The sequence below is a fragment of the Diospyros lotus genome, chromosome 3 (assembly GCF_014633365.1).
Source record: "Diospyros lotus cultivar Yz01 chromosome 3, ASM1463336v1, whole genome shotgun sequence".
Taxonomy (NCBI): domain Eukaryota; kingdom Viridiplantae; phylum Streptophyta; class Magnoliopsida; order Ericales; family Ebenaceae; genus Diospyros; species Diospyros lotus.
The window spans coordinates 32,625,381-32,640,004 of NC_068340.1; the positions used below are offsets into that span (position 1 = coordinate 32,625,381).

Here is a 14,624-nt window from a genome sequence, read left to right on the forward strand (position 1 = left end):
TTTCTCTTTTTTTTTTTCTTATAAAAGTTTAATAAATAATATCAAAAATCAAAGCGAAAGGGGACGTGGCAGGGCCAGCGGTAGGGGTAGGGGTCCTACAATGTGAAAGTGAAATCTGAGTCCAACGTGCACTAGTAGCCCCCGACCACTGAAAAAAACCCACATATCCAGGGCACTTCATAAATTGCAGTTAACTGTCCAGATTCACCCTTTTTAAGTTTAATCGAAGTGGAAGGCAATGCCTCACAGTCAGAGTGGGCATCGTACATATTCTAGGATGACATCCCTGATCTAATGCAGTCATATTCATATTTACTTACAAATATATATATATATATATATATTCAAATCACATTGATTTTCCTATTATTCTCTCTCAAAATCCTTAAAAAAATTAATTAATTAATAAAAAAAGAAAGACAGAAAGAAACAAGCCCAAGAAACAATTCTCAGACTTCCCAAATCAAGAAAACTCTTTTATCAAAAATATCAGTTAACCAAAAAACAACAATCTTATCATCACAGCCAACAATATGAACAAACTTCACTTCCGGCTACCAGAAAAGCATACTTAATTATGATTCATGTGCTTTAAACTACAATTTTTTTTAAATCATTTTTATTTTCATTATCAGAGTAATTTTTACAGCAACAAAAATATCTTCTTAGTTATATTTAAAACTATGTATATATTTTTAAAATCAATCGCCTAAAAATAATTTCCAAAACCAACTCCCAAAATATATTCTATGAAGCTTTTGCGATCCCCGCCCAGAAATAACTTCGAAACCATAACAAACGGGCCCTGTTTCCATGCATGCACCACAAGAAATCATTCAAAGAGTAATTTGACAACCATGAGCATGAAGCCACTGCAAATCTAATAACTAGCGGAAAGTAACACGGTAAGAAGACACAAACGTCTGCATTGAAGTCTCATTATAACATGGCAGGAACAAGTATATCAGTTACCATCGTCCTCAGCATCCAACATTATGCATCGGGCTCCAACAGACCAAAGGCAGGCTGGGCACGATATAGAACACAAGTAAAGACAATGGCAACTTTGGAAACACAAGGTAGATTACATGCTTATTGGGTAGCACACAGATGAACGAAAACAACGGCATTCAGATAACCCAGTTCAAGGGGGTTGCCAGTCCAGAACACGTCACGATTGAGAAACAACCACCGGAAAGTTCCTGTGCTCGCTTGCTCGCTTTTCCTACACTGTCGAGCAAAGAACCAAAAAAAAAATAGTAACATTATCTGAGAGGTCATAACAACAGGATCAACTAATATATTTCTGACAAATGGTTAAGAGATGATTTACCTTGTCGGTAATCAACCGTCCTCCTTCAAGAACACATGCTGACTGAACAGAATAGCATGACACACTGTTGAACACGAAACTAGAATAGGGGGGCTTAAAATTGGACAGTGAATGACGAGTATATGCCCTTAGGGTTGTTGCCCTTTTTTTTTTTTTTTTTAACTCTTTTTTCGTTTTGGGTTGGGTTGGGTGTGGTTTTTTTTTTTTTTTTTTTTTTGGGGGGGGGGGGGGGGGGGGGGGTTGTTGCGGTTGGTGAGGGTGAACTAAAGATGGTGAGGGAACAAACTACTTTCCTTCCAACTTTCCATATTAAAAACCAGGAAGATGGTGAGGGAGCATAAAACGCTCTCAGCCTGAAGATTAGGAGCTACATCTACCCAAAAGAAGGAAAACAGAAGAAAAGAAACGAGACCAATGAGACACACATGCGAAAGTAGCCCATTCAGGCCATATTAACATAAAAAAAGAGGTAGGAAGAAAACGAACATTGTCTAGGAAGCCAGATCAGGGAAGACCGAACTAAAAGTGAACACAAACTGCAGGACCGAAATAGGGGAGTTACCATTAAGGACCAAAGATGTCTATAAGAAGAAAGAACAAACAAAATCTTAGGGAAGTTGTATAACTAATGGTGTCAGGATTCTACAATATATACAGAGTATATAAACTTAAAGCCCAAGTACCATATCTTCTTCAATCAACTAGCTTTAACTTCTCTTTCAGATGAATGGATACTGATAATCAAGTTCATGAACCCAGGCTAAGGGAGTGCAGATATCTACCACCCATCCATCAAATTCTCTCTGATTCTGAAATATTTCCATCAGCCCTTAACTCCAACCACATCTGCTGCAGAGTTTTACAAGTGGTTCCCACATCAATTGCCAATGCAATGTCTGGAGATTGTTGCTCAACCGGTTATCACTTCTCACATGCCACCACTACAAAGCACTGAAAAAACTTCTAGAGAGTCGACTTACAGAATAAGTTATTAACTATACATACTCTATACCATTGACCAAGTCTGCAACACAGTTTATTTACACGAGCCGGATGCTCCCATCTTTCATTCATCTGTGATGTCAAGATTCAGAATGCGGCGCAAGTTCTTTGTCGCAGAGGCCGAACTTTCAAAGAAATATCTAGAACTATTGCTATGGTCCCTTGTTGGAGAAGGGGGTGCAGATTTGGCTAATGGGCGAAAATTGATATCAGAGGCAGAAGAAGCAGGCAAGTCAAGGGAGACGGTCCTCTTTGGACGGAGTGAAAATTTAGGAATAGGCAATGAACTAGGCGGCGGCGAGTTGGAATATGCCGGTCCGGCCCAAAGTTCCGAGTAGAAGTGATCGTTTAGAAGTCCATCCTTGCTATGTTCAGCCTCCGCATAAATGGGAATGGGAATTGCATTGCTCTTCACAGTTCTTTTCTGGTGCTTAGATTCCTCGGAATGAGTCTTAATAGAGGGCGACGGAGTTTTGAGAGAAGAAGAGCATCCCCGTTTCCCCCCAGCAGTAGAACAAGCCTTTAACGGAGTTGCGAGTAAACCTGCTCCGGACTGAAAACTTCGGCAACTGATATCTTTGAAGCCTCTGGAAGGAGGTGATCCAAATGCGTCAAATCTTGAAGGGCAGTGAGCCCCGGCCTTACCGTAGTACTGATTCCGATGCTGAGCAACAACTACCATCGTTTCAATCATATTATCACCGAGTCAACTAGTATTTACCCGCTCCAGTTCTACCTTTTCTAACACATCAACACTCTAGATCTACCACTACAGCCATTACCAAGGGCTCAGACTCTAGAAATTCACCTATTTGGAGTTAGAATCCCAGGAACCAACAGTACCTCTAGATCTTCTCCATAACCACCGAAATCCAAACAGATCGGCGTTGATTTCAGTAAACCACCACACAACAAGCATATATGAGGTTGCAAATGGATCCTTGATCTGGTCAAAGTAACCGCGGATTCAACAATCAGATCCATTCGAAACGAGACAGATCAGACAAAAACCAAATCAAAAACATCACATCAAACAGAATCAAGAAGAGAAATGAACATTGTGAATACCTGAACAAGACCAAGGCTTTAAGGAAGCGACGACTACGACAGGAACAGGCGAGCAGCGGAGGGATCTCTTCTCACCGACAGGATAAAAAAGTCTGAGCTTCTCTTTCTCTTCGTCTCCCTGCCTCTCACACGGTGATGACGATTACGCCATTGGAACTTGAGCTTGAGCTTTTGAAACCAGAAATCGCCGGATCTGAAATGACTCACAGTCACATTTAAATAACAGCATAGGTACTAGACTCCATGAACGTGCTCATTGTGTAATTTCCCGACCCTACATACCCAAAATGCCCTTCTCTCTGACTAAATTTGCGAAAACACCATTGACAAGTGAATAACAAGTTGCAAACTTGTACGTCATCTCACCGCCGTTACAGGCTTACAGATAAACTCAAGACCTAAGGGCATGGGCATAAACGCCTTTTCCCCTTTGTTTTTTTTTTTTTTTTTATTAAGGACAGATGTTCCATTTTAACCTAATCTTTTAAGACAACTAAATAAACACTTTATTAAATAAAGAGCACCTTTCTTTCTAATCAAATAATTAAAGAATATATTATTTAAACCCTATACCTAAACTTTCAATGTGACACATAACCATATCGCAAAATGATTATTTTTAATGATTTAAACAACTTTTACCGAAAGCAAATTCTGACTTTCACGAAAAGAGAAAAGAAAAAGCCAAAAAAAAAAAAATCTCATAGCATATTATAAAGGGAAATTCTATTTACAACGATAGAATTTGCTCTCCCTAACCATTCTAATTAATATATTAAATTTTATTACTTACAGCCACACTTATTATTTTTTACAACCATTTATATACCAAATATACCCTCCACACACCCAACCCTCAAAAACTACACCCACGCGCATCAAACCCTATTCTTCTTCTTATTTTTCTTCTTCTGTGACAGCGCCGCCGACTTTGCTTGCCTCATCCAGCCTGTTGGAGTCCCCCAAATCGCATAACCAGGTAAAAATTTTACCTTCTAGTTTAATTGATTTCATGGTAGATGTAATAGTGTTGGGACTCGTCGGAGTTCCTGGCCGACGCTTGGTTAGCACCTGAACCTGGGCGTTCGAGGAAACTGGCAACCCCTCGAACCCAGTTGTTCGGGGGAATCCCCGCCCCCGAACAACGAGTTTCGGGGGGCTGGGGCTTCCCCGAACCACGCTGTTCGAGGGGGCTAGGGCTCCCCCAAACCACGCTGTTCGGGGGAAGCCCCGCCCCCCGAAGAGCGAGTTTCGGGGGGTTGGGGCTCCCCCGAACTATGCTGTTCGGGGGGCAACTTGTAATTTTATATTTTATATGTATTATACATATTTTATATTTTATAATAGTTATAATAATTTATGTATGTATATAATAGTTTATGTAATATAATTATGTATAATTATATATATATAATTATAACTATATATATAATTAATGTATGTATATAATAGTTTATGTAATATAATTATATATATATAATTATAACTATATATTATAATATATAAAATATATATATATCTCCTGAACCTTGAGGTTCAGGAGAAATCAATTCTCCCGTTCGGGAGAATTGATTTTCTATTATTTTATATTTTATAATAGTTATATATATTATGTATATTTTATATTTTATAATAGTTATAGTTATAATAATTTATGTATATAAAATATGTATGTATATAATAATTTATGTAATATAATTATGTATAACTATATATATAATTATAATTATAACTATATATTATAATATATAAAATATATATATCTCCTGAACCTTGAGGTTCAGGAGAAATCAATTCTCCCGAATCTCAAGGTTTGGGAGAATTGATTTTCTCCGAATTCATAGATTCGGAATTCCTTCAATCTCTCGAATTTTGAGATTCGGGGGTTGGAGGATGTCCCGAATCTCGAAATTCGGGAAAATTCAAATCGCCCGAATCCCAAGTTTCGGAGTATCCCCCAGGCCCCGAACCCCGGGGTTCGGGGCTTCAGGGAAGAGTATTTTTTATTTTTTAATTAATTTTATTTTTTTAATTCATCACTCATCTATGTAAATTATGTGATTTAATTTATTCGTAATATATATAAATTATGTGATTTAACTAGTGATCGATGTTTATGATGTTATAAATTATGTTATTTTTAAATATAAATTATATAAATGCATGCTATTTGATAATATTAAGAAATTATTTTAATTTTTAAAAATATTAATAATTTTTTACTATTTTATATTGATTTACTATAGTTGCTGCTATTTGAAAAAGTGATTGTGGCGATAGTGGATGAGAAAGTGGGTGCACGCGTTTGAAGAGTAATGGTGGATGATTGATTTTCAACGATTTAAATGAGGGCAAATATGAGTTTTCATTTGAGGATATTTTAGGAATATTAAAAGTAGGTTACGAAGAGTAAAATATGTGGTTGCAAATAGAATTTCCCTATTATAAAAGGTAACCTAAATTGATTTTATTAATTTTTTATATTTTGAAAATAAAAAAGAGGAATATTATTTTTAAAATAGTATTTTACATCCCATAAAAAACAAACATTTTACATCAATATATGAAAAATACTTATTTAAATCATTTTGATAACTTGCAAATAGTTTTGAGACAAAAACTAAAATTATATTACAAACACAAAAAACTACAATGTAAAGAATATTTTTCGTGTTATTTTCACATAAATTTTTATCTTAAAAGACCAAGCACAAACCAGGTTTCCTTTCTTTTTCTTTTTTGGGCTTCCCTTTTGCATTTTTCTTTACTCACTTTTTATCTCCTTCAATGGCCACAGAGGATCCTACATATTGATATATTGGGATTGGGTTTCACGAGTAAGTCCAACCCCATGCATCAGCAATGAAAATTCAGTACCTGTCTGGATATCATGTGGGCCTTTATTGGCATTTTATAGGTTTCCAATTTTATTTCCATAGGAATTGCAAATCAATCATGTTGCTTGATTATTCTTTCCTTTTAATGGGGGGTCTTGTTGCTGGCAACATCAATTCTGGATTTAAACTTGATGATACATGGTTTCAAGTAAGCTACCAGCAGCGCGAAGCAGAGCATTTACCAGCTTGTTTTTGTTCCAAAACGAACAGAAGAACCGAAAGGCTAAAATATCACTACTGCCTTTAAATTTTATATTCTTAATTCTATCCAGATTTGGCTAGACCTACACGCACGCACACCTTTCATCAACTCAATTTTTAGATTTTTATGTACTCGGTAAGAAATGAGTAAAATTTTGTGGAAAGGAAATATTAGTTGATGATGAAAACACTATCAAACGCACTAATTTTTTGATAAAACAATATAAACAGATAATAAATAACTGGAAATGCCGAATACATAAAAAGTGAAGGTAGCAATCAACAGAAACAGCCCTCTCCTCTTGGCTGTTTTCAAATGAAAACGCAGATATACGAACTTTCCTTCAGTTCTCTGTTTATTTTTCATAAACATTGCTTATTGTGCATATGACACAATATATATAATAATCCGAAGACAAGGAGCAACTCCAGCGCAAACTACTACATCAAATGGTTCAGGGCACAACTCTTAACAGCTTCCGGTGGTGGTAAGTTAACGCCTCCCAGACGCCACTGACTCAGCTGAGAAGAGGTACTTCACTCGTGAAAGTACTGAATCGTGTGTGGGATCGTAAGGATGGTCCTTTGATGGGATCTCCAAAATTGCAGGAATCGCTTTGTTGTAGCTATCTACTAAGAACCTTATCATGTTTGCAACCTGAACAATAGAAGTGAAAAGGCTTAGGGGCCAACTTAATAGGAGGCACAGCAATCCAAAAATCCCATCCCTGATGCCTACAACCCCCATGTTATACAACATGGACCAGGAGTTTTGAGGCACTAGCATGTCTCCAATAATCATGATGAACGCGAGGACATAGAAAAATTAATTCCAAACTTCGCCAATATATTCTTTGTAACAAAAAATTTTGTTCATACACTAGCATGCAACTTTTTAGGCAATTAGTATTTTATGTCTAATTTTATACAAAACTCTTACCTGCTTATATTTCATATTCATTAATTCTCACCAGACGCCCATGAGCTCAACAGAATTCCGATGTCAAGCTAATTCTTATTCTTATTATTACTTACTTTCGTTTTTGTAAACGCCAAGCTAATTCTTATTCTCCTTCAGTGATGTTCCTGGGTAATTGATGGTTCCTGAGAACATAACAAGACCATCGGTTAAACAGAGGATCTTACAACTCATCACTAAGGCCACAACCTAAACAGTACAACTTGAAAAACTCTCACCTTACGCTCACTCATCTTCAGGGTTTCTGTTCCACATGGCATGGACACATCACACTATCTATTTTGGCAAGCAACTCCAGTAGTCAATCCTACCAATCTTGCTTAACAGCTGCTTCATTCAGATCAATGGCTGTTTGGCAATCAAGCATCTTAATAATATCTTCTTCATCTAGAAAAGCTAACCAGCCTTTGCCAAGTGCAAGAAAGGATTCATTGCCAAATGTCTAGTGATATTAACATGCCAGAATTTGTAAAACATGAATGCTTAAAATTTCAAATTTTCTCCACATAATTAGACAGGAGGAAAGGCATCTATGAGGTGGTTGAGATATATAAGATTTCACATAGACTTGCACCAATTTAACCAATTCAAAAATTATCATATGCATAACCAATGAGGAGCATAATAGACCAACCAAAAAATAATAAATGAGAGAAGTAATCACTTACATATTGACTGATTAACACTATTGCAATGTCCTCTCTCGCTGTGAACTCTTTGAATGCATCCTCAATTTGTTTCATTGTTGTTTCTGAAAATTAGAAAAAACAAAAACAAGAATCAGGTGTCCTGTAAAAGTTGGTTCCAAGTCCATGGTATTGTCATGTTCAAAATTTATTCTTTTCTTCTCAACAGTTTAAAAAGACAAATTGGATGTCCATTTTTCTTTTCCCTCTTTAGCTTTTCAGTTCCATTCTAAAGGGACAACATTTTGGCTGCTGGGAAAAAACATCAGCAGCATAAGGACCAAAGTAATTGACATCTTTTAACGGTCTGAATAGGGTATGCTGACAAACCAGCTTCATTTTACACAGTTTTTTCCCCAATTTATTGGATTGTAAATTGCTAAGCTTAGCCATTTGTTTTGGTGCGATCACCAAGGAACAACCAGGAAATGTCAAAAGATCATGAGCCAGTCAATTATTCTTGGGATGTTTACTCTTTGTGGTGTTTAGACTCCCAAAACATCAAAAGAATGGGTAATTTTCAATTTAGATGTGGAAGAAAATAAAATAAAATATAATATAAAATTACAATTGAAATATAATGGAGAAACTTCCCCAATCACTAATGGCTAATCACAGAGATCCTAGTTGTCAGCATGTAAGAGAATTCACAACATTCAGATCCAAAAAGCATACTTGAGTCCACAATAAGGTAATTTGTCTTCCTTCGCAAGTCCACATTGCCAACTCCAGCAAGTAGAAATCCAGTTACAGTGTCCTAAAAATCAGATTAGTTAAAGATCACATAAGCTACAAAAGAACAAAAGCAAATTAGCAGACATCTTAAACACTGATTACGAAACCATAATTAAATAAAGATCAATAAAAAACATAAACCAAGCCATATGATTAATGTTGCATCTAAAGTACATATTAGCCCCTATTGTAGACTCACAAACTACATGTACATAACATGTTACTTTGAAAGAGGTAACCAAAAGAAAATGACGGTACCAGTACCCACTAAATTGATCAACTGAACTCTGCTTGAGCTCAACTCAACTCAAACAAACTTCATGCCCTACTGTTTTGAGTCGGCCAGATGGATTGTGCAGAAATATTTGAGAAGAACTTGATTTCTTTATCATTTTGATCAGTATAAATATATAGAGTACAATCTTGACTTAGGAAACCTACAAGCTAATTAGGAAACCTAAACTGAGAAGATACATCTATACTAATTAGGTAACTTACAGCTAAACAAAAAGATCTATTCTCTACACAAAAGGAAACACATTGACTTTACAGAATTTCCAGTATAAGGAAACTTAGAAATTAGTTAACACGCTAATTTAAACAGCTGAAAGAGGGCTAATTAATCAGCCACCCATAATCTCCACATAAACCCCACAGATTGACTGTCACCATTTTGCATTAATAAGAGCTTTAGTTTAAATCAAAATATACCATATCTTTACTGTATCAGCTCAAGCTAATTTCATTCTCGCTTCTACTTTTCCATTACACTTCAGACTCAATCAATTCTCCTAGGTGTGATGCCTAGGAGCTATTTTCTTCTCATCTTCCCTAATCTTCAGTTTCAGAAAATTATATTCATAACTTTGCGTGCAGACCTGCTTCAGCCCCCTGATATTCATCCTTTCAGCCTTCTTGGCATCACACCTAATAATATATCTAAACACTAGCCTTTTCAACAATTTTCTCTAGCCTTTTAATCCTAAATAAATAAGCCACTAAAATATACTCAGAATACCAGGTCTGTGCTACATCATCTTCTATACTGGGTGGTTCCACCATTAAAGTAAAGCAGTCACAAAGAGCTTGAGATTCTTACCTCATCGGCAATCATAGCAATGAGTGCAGAGTTTCTTGTTGGAATTTGAACTCTGTTGGCCATTCAAACAGATAATAAAGCTGCAGACGACAAGTATATGAGAATGACATATGTTTCTGTGAATCCTCCTCAGAAACACAAACTAAAAGCCAAACAGGCAAATTTGCCTCATTCAAGCATCCAATTAAAAGATGCACCATAAGAAAATAAATCTAGGTGTCACGAACCAGGAGGTGGGTCCATGACCAGTGTTGATCCCAATGCAAGATTGACCTTGGCTTGGCCCTTGAGATCAACAAGCCTCAGACTATACCGATTTAACAGTAAAACAGAGCATTCTTGTCACACTTAACTAATGCCCATGTATTATTTATGGTTAAATCCCTCCCCCCGGGGCAAAATCATTTCAGAAATTTTAAAATTAACAGTAAATGCATGTCTTATTCCCAATGACTAACAAAATGAAACTGTCTTACCTATTCAACATATGTCCTTGCGCAGTTAAAAAGAAAAACTGAACTAAAACTGCTAAGCTAACACCTCTATGGAGCATAACTAAGTAAAAGCCACTAGACCATTGAAACTGGAGAACCGAACATACCTCTCAGCAACACCTTAGAACCTAAATAATGTTACATACAACATAGAGGTGTTAGAAACGCCAAGCCAAGGGGGTTAACATACCAAAAAATGGGACAGATTTAACGGCTGGATTTTCACAGATCTGATTTTTAATTTTCGGCCAAAACTAAAAAACACACTGGCAGTCGCCACCGGCCACGATGGCCGGTGGTTTCCAGCGATCAAAAGCAACTGCCCGACACCCTTATCCCCATCGACCAACATACCCAAAAACCAACAAGATCCAACGGCCGAACCTCCATAGATCTAAGCTTAAGAATCCGGCCAAACCCAAACCGTGCGAATATACGTATATATCATGGATCTGTGCTGAAATAATTGCTGATAAAACTAAAAGACTTACCTCCTTGTAGATCGGGGCCGCTTTCACGGTGAAAATACGGTCGGATTCAAGATCAGACGGTTGGAATTTTACAAAACCAGCGATTTGCAGAAGTGCTCTTGGAAGAGAATGAGAGAGAGAGAGACGGAAAAGAACAAGAAGAGGGGAAGGAAAGGAGCTGGGAGCCCTAGTGGCTGTCTATTGGCACATGGGCTTGGCTCTCATTGGGCCTTCTCAAAAATAAGGCCCAAGAGTTGGGCCTTACAGAAACGACCCAAAAAAAAAAATCCAGGCCACAAGCAACATGTGAAGGATGATAGCAGCAATGTGGATATAAGGAAATCATATTAGCATGTGAATGGCCACATATTCATATAAACCTATTTTTTTCCTTTTGACAGTCAATGAAGAAAAAAACTGATAATTCTTCATGCAACAGATGAACATGCACATATTTTAAATTGTGCCTTAATTAAAAAACGTGTTAAATCAAAGAGCAATAGAAAATTAGAATTAACTGGGTTAACTCTTGAAGTTAATAAGTAAATCAGGAATTTAAGGGTACTATTGACTTGACACATTATTGCTAAGTTGTTACTTTGCCCAACCTTGGATGACGAACGAAGGTGTATGGCATTTCTTTTCTTTTAGTGTTATCATTCGTGCCCCGTCGAATCCGTTTCAAGGTTATCAAGAAGAAGATAAATCAAGAATGTGCCTGAGTGATCAAGATTTTTTTTTTTTTTTAAGCTGCTTCCACTAACACTTATCAATGACTACTTCTAGAAGAATGCAAATTTTTTACTTTTCTCAAGAATCAATCTCACACTGACAGTCTCCAACATGATTTTATAATTCCCTACTTTATCACCCAGCTATAGCCCGAGGGCAAATGTATGACATTTCTTATTCTAATGGATGTCACGTTCTAGTCACCCAGCTATAGCCCGAGGGCAAATGTATGACATTTCTTATTCTAATGGATGTCACGTTCTAGTCAAAGGCTGACACTTTATTTTTCTTTTAAAAAATAAAAGAAATAAATTGATTATTTGAAAATATTGAAATATGTAAAGAACAAACATGCCTATACATATATATATATATACATGTACGTACCCATATATATGTGTGGGAATAATAAAGATAAAGGAAAAGTCCCCAATATAGTCAACTTAAACCGGGGCACTCATTAAAAGCATATGATGATAATCTTGATAACGGTCACCACGAAGGGCTAATAGGCATACATAAGACAATTGCACTTAGGCCTTGTTTGATAGTCATTTTTTTCCAAGAAAATGACATATTTTTCATCCAATTTTTTAGTTGTGCAGTATTTGATAGTTATTTTTTTCTAAGGAACCCCTTTTCCCACTTTTGCTAACGTGATAGGTTTTTCTTTAAATCAAATTTCTTGGGGGAGTAGCTCTGATTTTCCAGACAATTGAAGCAGCATGTGAGAGAGTAGGGCCGAAATCAAGAGAAAAGAGAAGTTGTGCGCCTTGCTACTTTACATATATATATATATATCGCATATATATTTGCAGTGGATTTAACAGACAATAGAAGAAGAAGGAGTAAGATTATTGATTTCAAATTCTTTGCAAACTTCTCTAGTCTTTTCACTTTATATTTTTTAATTTCATTAAATTTACATTTTTCCTTTCTATTTTGTAAGTACCATAAATTTTTACATCTGTTGATAAAATTGTAAAGCTGAGAGCTGGGAAACCAACCAAGAGTTTATATCTGTTCAAATATAAGAAATGTTTTAAGTCATCCTCCTCTTGAAGATTTTCTTATAGAGATGAGTATTACCAGCTTCATAACTATTTTCCTCTTAATTTATATAAATACTCCCCATCTTTCAGCATAACTCATGCTTTTACTAACGCCCTGATCACTTATAAAAAAAGGTAACCATGTCTTGAATATCTCGATTACTTATTAAAAAAAAGGTTATATATAAATATAAAACATCTTTAAAAATTTTACAATTTGTTATCTATAAAAAAACAAAAAACATAAAAAATTGTGGTAAGTACCATAATACAGATGTTTCCAAAGATAGAAAATAAATAGACTCATAAAAAAATAAATATATAATAAAATTATTACTCTCTTAGACATTACGCATATATTAATAGTAGGGGTGTTCATGGTGTGATTTGGGCGATTTAGGCTATTTTCAACACACCAAACCGTAGGTGCGGTTTGATATTATACCAAACCTCACGGTTTGGTTTAGTCCGCAAAAACCGCACCAGATCGCACCACAATTGCGGTGTGGTCTGGTGCGGTTTTCGCGGTCTGTTGCAATGTTGATCATACTTGCTTAACAAACAGATTACTGACTAATCTTGCATTAATCTTTCAACTAGAAAGCTGAAGAAAACGGAAGAACAGATCTAAAAGTACATCTACATAAAAGTACAACCCAATCCTCTCTCTTAATCTGCTGAAATTGAAACACCACATATAAGTATTATCGTAATACCCAAGGGAAACGCATATAATTGACAAAAACATAGAATTAAAAGTAGCAATTGAAAATACATGCGATGAGTGATCTAAAACCCACAACGAAAACTGGAGGAATTTGAGAACCCAATTACAACTTTTGGTAAACAAAGCACAAACACTACTTCTCGTGAACAGGTAGCTCTCTCTCTCTCTCTTTGTGTATACATTTGTTGTAAACATCTGTAGATTATCAGTCACATGATTCGGTCTATGATTAATGAGTGGGGTACTAACCACAGTTTGAAATTTGCGGTGTTATTCGAAGCCACCGTCCCCGGTCGGAACCTGTGCGCTTCTTCACCCCTTCCGTCGTCGGTGCTGACTTCGTCGCTAGCTGCTTCCTCAGCGCCTTCTCGCCGGTCGATTTCCAGGCAACGAAAGAAGAGTTTAGTTTCAGGCTGCTTCTCTCCACTTCTCCTTGGTGAAACCATATCAAATCAGCAGATCCCCTTGAGTCTTTGGTGGGTTGGAAGCATGCAGCGCTGGCAGTGGGAGAGAGAAGACATAGAAGGGCTTTGAACTTGGAACTGATTAGGGTTATGAGATGTGCCTTTTATATTTTATTTATTTTATTATTAAAATTTACTTGGGCGGTTTGATTTTAAAACCAAAATGCCAAATTTTTAAACCGTAAATTGTGCGGTTTGCATTTTTTTTAAACCGTGCCGAACCGCTCACCAAAAAAACTGCCCGATTTGATGCGGTGCGGTTCGGTTTGGCCGGTTTTCGCGGTTAGCCGATTTTTTTAAACACCCATAATTAATAGTTAAATAGTATTGATAAAATACGAGAGTCAACTAATTTTATTGGACGACCTTGCATGCATGGTAGGTTATAAGGTAGGCTAATGAAATGAAATTAGCTCCCATATCATTATTTATAAATAAATAGACACGTTATTTTAAACAATTCACATGTGACATGGCAAATGCAATTACTTGCGGTCAATTAGGTTTAGCGAGGACCAATAAAAATTGTCCTGCAATGGGGAGATATGTTCCATTAAAAATTCTTATAGAATATTATGGACGTCATTAGCTATCTCCTCCTCCACCTCGTTGTTGTTAGAGATAACCCAAACAATAAATTAAATTAGTAATAAGTAATAATGCTTCAAAATTATAATCGTGTTCA

At 36.3% G+C, this 14,624-nt stretch overlaps 2 protein-coding genes across 3 annotated transcripts; both read right to left on the reverse strand.

Moving 5' to 3' along the window:
* Window positions 1–898: 898 nt before the first annotated feature.
* Window positions 899–3,608, reverse strand: LOC127798436 (uncharacterized). Of its 2 annotated transcripts, none has more exons than XM_052331999.1 (3): window positions 3,404–3,608; window positions 1,334–3,281; window positions 899–1,225 (listed from the first exon to the last, which is right to left on the reverse strand). In XM_052331999.1, the coding sequence occupies exon 2, from the start codon at window positions 3,027–3,029 to the stop codon at window positions 2,400–2,402; it is 630 nt and encodes a 209-aa protein (XP_052187959.1). In that variant the 5' UTR covers window positions 3,030–3,281; window positions 3,404–3,608; the 3' UTR covers window positions 899–1,225; window positions 1,334–2,399. The 2 variants fall into 2 exon arrangements, with proteins under 2 accessions (XP_052187959.1, XP_052187958.1); XM_052331998.1 differs by having other exon boundaries at window positions 899–1,230.
* Window positions 3,609–6,740: 3,132 nt separating this feature from the next.
* LOC127796801 (V-type proton ATPase subunit F) lies at window positions 6,741–11,144 on the reverse strand. Its single transcript, XM_052329203.1, has 5 exons — window positions 10,986–11,144; window positions 10,001–10,080; window positions 8,842–8,923; window positions 8,149–8,231; window positions 6,741–7,159 (listed from the first exon to the last, which is right to left on the reverse strand). Exons 2-5 carry the CDS (start codon window positions 10,061–10,063, stop codon window positions 6,995–6,997), a joined length of 393 nt encoding a protein of 130 aa, XP_052185163.1. The 5' UTR covers window positions 10,064–10,080; window positions 10,986–11,144; the 3' UTR covers window positions 6,741–6,994.
* Between the last annotated feature and the right edge of the window lie 3,480 nt (window positions 11,145–14,624).